Raw genomic sequence first — 8426 nt, 5'->3', positions numbered from 1 at the left:
TCCAACAGCAATGTGGCTAAATTAGTACTACATGGTTTGGCAAAGACGACCAACCACTTTGCTCTCAGATTCAGAGAACAGAATATGCTGTACAATAGTTGACGAAATACTCTGTCTGAATCTCTTATTCCAGCAAAAAAAAAAAACCTGTAGTGCTCTGATCATGTTCTCGAACAAGAAACCAGTTGCCATGGGAGGATTAAAAAAAATATTTACATATATGATGCTACAGGCTGGCAAGATGCAGCATTTGCAAGGACCGGTCTACTCCTTGGGCCTCTTGACGATGAGGACCGGGCATTTGCAGTTCTGCGCGCAGTGGTTGCTGACACTGCCCAGGAACGCCCTGTAAATGTCAAAATTGGATGGGACGGTAAGCAAAAGATTTTTCCTCCTCCGATCCTTATCCAGCCAGTGGCCATGGCATCGCTTTCGCCGATGCTTGTACTCCTAGTAATGTACTGTAATTTAGACGACTGATACCTCTGGATGAAGCCGTATCCATGGCTGCCCATGACGAGCAGGTCGGCGCCCACCTTGTCGGCGGCGTCGCAGATCACGTCCCGCGGGTCCCCGCTCTCCACCAGCGTCTCCACCGCCACGTGCGGGTGCTCGGCGCAGAGGCGCCTGGCCTTGTCGACGGCCGCCGCCGAGACGGCGCTGGCGTGCCGCTCCACGCTCGCCAGCACGTCCGAGGTCATGATGTACCCTGCAGATCGAGATCGAGCAGCCCGTTTGAAACCGCCGGAGCGTCACGGATTGTCGATCTGAACGAACCTAACCGACCGATGCGGCGGCAGCCGTACCTGCGCTGTCCATGGCGGCGTAGACGGGGCGCGGGCGGCGCGCGTGCACGAGCACGAGCGTGTCGCCGCCCGCCGGGGAGACGACGTTGGCGAGGCACCAGGCGAGCGCGTGCGCGCTCTCCTCGCCCTCGTCCACGGCCACCACGATGCGGCGCCCGGCGGCTCCGGCGGCGGCGGGGGATGCCATGTGCAGCGCAGGAGGGCCAAGCACGAAAGATCGCTGAACGAATTGGTGTAGGGGAGCGAGGATGGGTTGAGGAAGACTCTGCTCTGCTCTGCTCTACTATCGATGAGGAACAGAGAGGAGCGCAGCCTGCTTTAAAACACAGGGTCGAGGGAGAGGCCTGCGGTGAGCTGTTGTGCGCGGGCTGCGGCGGCCGCGCCGTCCCCGTGCCCGCTGCGGTTTGGGCGCCCCCGCCGCTGGGTTTGTCCTCACCGCCCCGGTTTTCTCGCTCCCCAAAACGCACGCAACCGGTGGCCCACAGAGTCGAAGCGCGGGTTCCATCAGAGCAAGTATAGTGATCGGCGAGATGCTGGCGCAATCCAACGTGGCGAGGAAAAAATGAGGAGAGAGAAACGAGCGATTCCTCACTCGCCCGCTTCAACCGGGGAAGAAGGGTGTGTTTAGATCCGTAAAACAGTGGTAAAAAATATTATATCGGACACTGTAACACACTGTAACATTTTTCGTTTGTTTGTGATAATTGTTGTTCTACCATAATCTAACTAGACTTAAAAGATTTGTCTCGTCGTGTACATTAAAACTATGGAATTAATTTTTTTATTTACCTACATTTAATACTCTATATATGAGACAAAAAAATTGATGTGATAGATGAATAGTGAAATTTAGAAAGAAAATTTTTGAAACTAAGGGCCTGTTTGGCTCCAGGATTTTTTCCAAAAGTCCCTATCACATCAAAAAGAATCTTACTATTTTATATTATTAAATAAAATCTGTTTATAAATGTTTTTTGACAGCTGAGTGCTTTTTCGCGAGACGAATCTAATGAGCCTAATTAATTCATAATTTGCTACAGTGATGCTACAGTAACCATTCGCTAATCATAGATTAAGATACATCATTAGATTCGTCTCTCAGTTTAGCCCCAGGGTTCTGCAGTTAGTTTTATAATTAATATTTATTTAATACTTCTAAATACTAAAAAGTCCCTGGGACTTTTTTTGAAATCACTGTTCCTAAACACCCCCTAAACACAGCCGAAGAGAAGAATCTGCACCTGCTATTAGCTGCAATCTTTGCGTCAGACATGGATCCCCCACGAGCCGGAGCCGAGACGCCCGCTTGCTGGCGTCCTTATTAGCTTTGCTCTCCGGGCTTGTTTGGTTTCCAAGATTTTTTTAGTCTCTGTCACATCAAAAGAAATTTTATAATTTTAGAGTATCAAATAAATTCTATTTATAAATGTTTTTTGACAGCTGAGTGCTAATTCGTGAGACGAATCTAATGAGTATAATTAATCCATAATTTGATACAGTGATACTACAGTAACCCTTCGCTAATCATAAATTAATATACCTCATTAAATTCGTCTCTCAGTTTAACCCTAGAGTTCTATAGTTAGTTTTATAATTAATTTTTATTTAATACTTCTAAATATTAAAATTCTTTTTTATATGACACGGACTAAAATTTAAAATTTAACTCATGCAACCAAACAACCCCTCATTCCGCCCGCCGTACCACCACTCATCAGTCTATCACAACAGGAGAGATGAACCATCAGCCCACGACGCCGATGTCTCTTGGGCTTTTCCAGTGGCCCAGTCAGATTCGCATCAGGCCCTGGTAGGTACGGCTACTGGGCCACTCGGGAACCTCTCACACGACGTCTGAGCTTCTTTTTTTTTTCCCCTTTTACCCACCCAATCTTCAACTTCAGGCATTGACACCTTGACGAAATGTCGACTCCCAATCCCGGGCATGGGCCGGTGCAAGGTCATCTGAATTTTACATCTTATATTGTCGCCGATCAGTGATTTCTCGCCGTTCTCTCAAACCACTCGGGGAGCGTATGAACAGACCATCAAGGAGATCAGAGAAGATGCAGCGGCTTTCCAAGAGATGGAATTCGCTCATGAAAGAAGAGAAGCAAACCATGATGTCCATGTGCTGGCAAGAAGCTCGCTATCTAGCTCTACCGGTCGGCAAGTTTGGTTTTTTTTTTATCCGCCAGATGGTATTTGTAACTCTTATTCGGTGACTTAATATAAGTGTCGAGTCTTAAAAAAAACTAATCTCACGGGTCTACTCGAGGATGGACTCGTAATATTGCCGTATTGGGACGCCGACGGTCTTCCATAATGAAATCCAATTCCAAAGATTCATGTTATAAAAAAAGTCCATAGATTCAGAATTGAAGCGAGGTACGCGTACGCCATGGTTTCCGTGGACCTACGGAATCGGACTCTCATTCTTTGTGTAGTCAAAGTCAACAACGCATCGCGTGCGCTGTTAGTACTAACAGAGTACTTTGGTATCTAAGAAGGTGCCATAGTATAGCAAGTACTCGTACTCGATTCCATTTTTGAACACGATCACTGTGTGCAGGCTGAATTTCGATGGCCGACTAAACGGGGTCGCAGGTGTGACTGCGAGCAAAAGCATTGTAGAAAAATACTAATATGCAGCCCACTTACAGCTTGTTCCTACATACCACAGTCACCTCCCAGTCTCCCAAAGCTCCCACCGTCGGATCCGCCGCTGCCAATCGCATACGCTAACCCGACCGCAGGCGGCTCCTGCCGCCTCACCGCGCCGTCCCCTCGGCCTGCCACTGCCGCTAGATCTGCCTGCTATCCCAACCTCCTCCTATTTCCGTTAGTGACAGATTCCCCGCCCCCGGTAGCCTCCCTCTTTGAATCCGACTCCGACGGCTTCTCGTGAGGAGGAAGGACAATAACATCAGGCCCACTTGCATGCGTAGCTTCTGCAACGGATCCGCTCGCACCGCGCACATAACCTTAACATTTGCAAACCAAGGCCTTGTTTAGATGGGTAAAATTTTGGATGTAAAGCACTGTAACATTTTCATTTGTATTTGATAATTATTATCCTGTTATGGGTTAACTAGACTCAAAAAATTTGTCTTACAAACTATAGACAAACTGTGTAATTAGTCATTTTATTTAGCTACATTTAATACTTCATACGAGTGTTAAAATATTCGATGTGACGGAGAATCTTATAAAATTTTGAAATTTTGAAGGAAACTAAACAAAGCCCAAATCCTTCAGGAGACGAAGTCCCTGCAGCGGCCTTGCTGATGGTGACTAGAGTACTCTACTATCCAAAACCGAGAGACTCCTGTTTAGTTCTCAAAAAAAATTTTACAGTAATCGTCACATCAAATATTCGGACACATATATAAAATATTAAATATAGTTGAAAAAATAACTAATTATGTAGTCTAACTAATTAGCACGAAATAAATCTTTTAAATCTAATTAATCTATAATTAAATATTATTTATCAAGTAACAACAAAATTGTCAGCCTATGTGATCCGATGAGCCGACGAAGCCGCCTCCAACGGTCGCGTGGGCACGTGGCGCCACGCCGAGGGCCGCTCCACACACAGGTTAGCGCCACGTACGCTTTGCCTCTGGAAGCCCCGCGCGTCACGTCACTCCTCTGACGAACATTCCATGGCCTGGTCTGCGGCCTGCGGCGGGCTGGCTTGCTGACGCGCTGCTACGTCGGGGCCTCTGGTGACCGCTCGCGGTGGATTATCCTTGGACGGCGGGCGCCGGGTGGTGCGGCGGCGGCCCGCGTGCCCTACGTGTCGGCGGCGGCCCGCCGGGTCGTCCTCGTCCACTGACCACTGACATAATTTATCCGTTCGCCTCGCCACTGCCACCCAATCGCTCCTCACCGTCCAAAGGCCAATTCCGTCTTCACCTCGTGCCCTCGCGGAGTCGTTAACTAAACGAGAAGGGAAGAAAAAAAATGAAAAGGCATGTACGGGACGTCCTCCTGCTAATAGCCTATTAGGAGACTCGTGGGATACGCACGACCATCCAATACGATGCGCTCCCTCACTCCCACCGGTTCCGAATACAAATTGATTTCAACATTTAAATTGATCGTCCTCTGTCTGTTCTAAATTATATGTCATTTGACTCTTTTAACTGACTGCTCGTCTTATTCAAAAAAATTATGCAAAACATCATTTTTTTTGTTGTCACTTGCTTTATCAATACAAAATTCTTCAAGAATAACCTAAATTTAACTATATTTGCATAAATTTTTAAAATAAGATGAGTGTTCAAATTTAGGGTAAAAAATATTAAACAACTTATAATTTAGAACGAAGCGAGTACTTTATAACTTAGACTTCAAGGATTGTATAGATCAACAATATATGACTGATATACTACTAAATTATCGTAACGAATACTAATAATATAATAATTCTCTATTTTAAGTTGCAAGATTGATTTAAGATTTAAGGATACTTATGATTTTTTTATTAAATCCACATCAATTATTTTGATATCATATCTTATTTAATATTGTATATATTGATGTATTTTAAATGCTTATAGTTAAACTTAGAGAAGTTTAACTTAGAACAAAATAAAAGTGACTCATAGCAAGGCTTCTGTGGTAACTTTATTAATCTCAAGATCTATCTGACGGTTCAATCTCTCAGAGTTGCTGATAGGGATAAAGTTGCACATATACATTCATAAGGATGAGTGTATGTGCTTGTTTTAGCTTCGACGTCTATGCTGTATTTCGTAAAAATAAAAATATAACTCAGAATCGATGAAGTCCGCGCTTAGTCACGAGCACGTATATGTCTACAAGTAAATTGATGACAACACTCATGCTTTTTCCGTGCAAGTCGTAAGGACAAGATGATAACCCGTAATGGATAGAAGCATACCCCTTCCGCTCCAAGGTGGTTCACTTGGTTTTACATGCCTAGGTATGATTTGCACCTTAATTGAGGCAAACAAAAAAAAAAGGGGGGGGGGGGGGGGGGGGCGACAAGCCAACATTGCCACAATGCAACATGCACGTCAGCACGTTCTCAAGCGAAAAGCGCATAGGACAACGGAATCATGAGCAATACAGCTGTTTGCAACTAACCGATCCTCATCAGTGCCAAGCCAATCGCTCACATCGGCTCAATCTTTTTGTGGAATAATTTTCCCCAGATTGTGCATGGTCTCCTTTACTCAATGATACTAGTAGGTAGGTTCGGCTGCTAATGTAGAGGCCTAATTAAACCAACCACTAGCAGGTAGGGGATGATAGTAGTAGCCAAGTCAAAGGGTTAGAGCTAATAAGAGCTGGATGACACTCTCCTACGGCCGGTGTCATGCATGGCCCGGCCTGGCCAGCCTGATGCCCCGCGTTGATCCCTCTCCCTGTTCAGGCCGGCTGGCGGCTGGTTATACTACACACACTTAGCTGTGGTGGTGTCTGTTGAGATGATCCTCCTCCACATCGGTGTGACGATAGATAATGCCACTAGCCGGTGCGTGGCCGACCAGATTAGTTGGTCGCCAGCTCGGCTCCTGGGGACATTCATACTCTCCCTAGCTTAACTCCTACCACCAACCTAGCTACAAAAACATCTCATTCTCGATCGGCCTCTGGTCGGTGGGCCCTACCGTGCAGATGACTCCATACTAATAACACCACCACACCACGTTTGTAAACGGATTACTCTTACTCAGTGGCGAATTGGACGAGGTGCACTTGACTTGTGAGTGCATAAAGTCAAGTTATAGAAGGTGCAAATATGATGAAAATTTAAACATGAGCACTGTTTTTTCATGTTTTGAGGATGCATTAGCACCCCTAATCAATATGCAGCTTCGCCCAAGCTCTTACTCCTAGCGCCTACTGTCCGGATGTACGGTTAACATTCTATTAAGGCACTAACTAAAACCGCACATGCCTCGTAGCTAAATTATGGAGCCCTGTGTCGGAGCCGGAGTGGCGTTTTCCGATGGAACCCGAGATGGTAAAATAAGGGGAATACTTTTACTTTTGTAACGGTAGGATTATTGCCGCCGAATTATGTGAGCCGCGAGACGAGACGAGACGAGACGAGACGCGCGAAAACAAGAGGTTCGTTGGCCGAAGGGGTCACCTCATTCGATCCATTGCTTTGGCACCTACCTCTGGCCGTGTTTGCCTGATCTCATCTCTAAAACGTGGCTGGAGCCACTTGGTTGGCCACCAAGAACAATCATATCTCCTCTCCTGCTTGGCTGTTCCCGGGGGCGAAAAAAGAGCCGCTCACCAAAAACCTAAACCCGGCTCACCAATTGATTTTTCTAGTTTGCTTCCTCCTTCATTAATTGCTTAACTCTAGCCACAGTTTAAACTAAAAAAATGTGTAGAATCCAAACAAACAAACAAAACTGATGGCACCCGATCTGCCACGCCTAAAACAATTTCTTATCGTGAGATACGTTTCACAAAAGTCTCTTTTAATTAAAAAAAATACGCTGCACAGTACGCTGCCACTCCCCTCAGAGAGAGGCAAGGACGAAGCCTGACACTGCGAAAAGTAGCACTTGAGTGCTACTCGTACTGACCGCCAACTATACTACGCCGCACGTATGCCGCCGGTATGGCAACAAATTTACTCGGCACGGCACAAAGGCAACGGCAGGCGCGTCCGCGTGCATCGAGCCCTGCCCGGAGGAGCCAGCTGGAGCCAAGATGAGAGTTAACACATGTCCGTCTCTCGACACACCACGTGTTAATCTACATCTTAGAGACACTTAATCAACACAATTCATCTAAAACAACCGCAAATCCGGTAGTCCCGGTATGTGCTCCAACAGACACCCAGAATCCAGCATATGCACATACCGTTTACAATCAGATACATCGCCACGGAACCACAAAGAGCAGTTTTACATTATCAAAGTACATTACAGGTTCGATATATGAGGGTTCAAACTATCTTCCATTACAAGCTTTGGGCTCACGAAAGCCATATTAAACAGAACTTAGATCTAAACTAGAGGAATCCAACAAAATAAGTTTCACATTTTTCTGAGCTATACACGAATTTCTATGGATTTTTCAAAATTGCAGCTCAAAGAAACACGCTTGAAAATGCTAGATGCACCCACAGCCGGCCAGCCCAGAGGCTGACAGGCAGGGCCCACGGCCAGCGGCCCACCAGGCCGGGTCAAGGCAAAGCCACGGCCAGCGGCCCACCAGGCCGGGTCAAGGCAAAGCCGGCCTTTGACCGCGGCGTGAGCGCGGCGACGGCGGCGCGAGGCGGCGCGGCGAAGCGGAGCCGGAGTGGGGAAGGAGCGGCACGCACGGGGTGGAGGGGATGGCGGCGAGCCTCACCGGCTATTTGGATGGCGGAGAATGGCGGCGGAGGGCCGGCGCGGCGTGACCCAGCGGTGGCGAGCGGAGGTGAGCGGCGGCGGCCCTATAGGAGGGGGAAGGAGGCCGGGTGAGGGCCCAAATCGATAGAGGAGGGTGAGGGCTCGGTGACGCACTTTCTGGATTAGGGAGGACCTTACCAGCGGCAGCGAATCGACGGCGGCGACGAACCTCAGGGGCGGCGGCCGTGGTGGAGCAGAGCTAGGGTTTGGAGGGGAAGAAGGGGAC

The 8426-nt window shown here is 47.4% G+C and overlaps 1 protein-coding gene across 1 annotated transcript; it reads right to left on the bottom strand.

Annotated features, from left to right (window-relative positions):
- LOC120706678 (universal stress protein PHOS34-like) lies at positions 1 to 1207 on the bottom strand. Its single transcript, XM_039991371.1, has 3 exons — positions 807 to 1207; positions 484 to 709; positions 1 to 346 (listed from the first exon to the last, which is right to left on the bottom strand). The coding sequence occupies exons 1-3, from the start codon at positions 991 to 993 to the stop codon at positions 265 to 267; spliced, it is 495 nt and encodes a 164-aa protein (XP_039847305.1). The 5' UTR covers positions 994 to 1207; the 3' UTR covers positions 1 to 264.
- Positions 1208 to 8426: the final 7219 nt, after the last annotated feature.

Source organism: Panicum virgatum, chromosome 5K (genome assembly GCF_016808335.1).
Source record: "Panicum virgatum strain AP13 chromosome 5K, P.virgatum_v5, whole genome shotgun sequence".
Classification (NCBI taxonomy): domain Eukaryota; kingdom Viridiplantae; phylum Streptophyta; class Magnoliopsida; order Poales; family Poaceae; genus Panicum; species Panicum virgatum.
The sequence above is the reverse complement of the archived record's forward strand: the minus strand, read 5'-3'. Positions and strand labels throughout refer to the sequence as shown.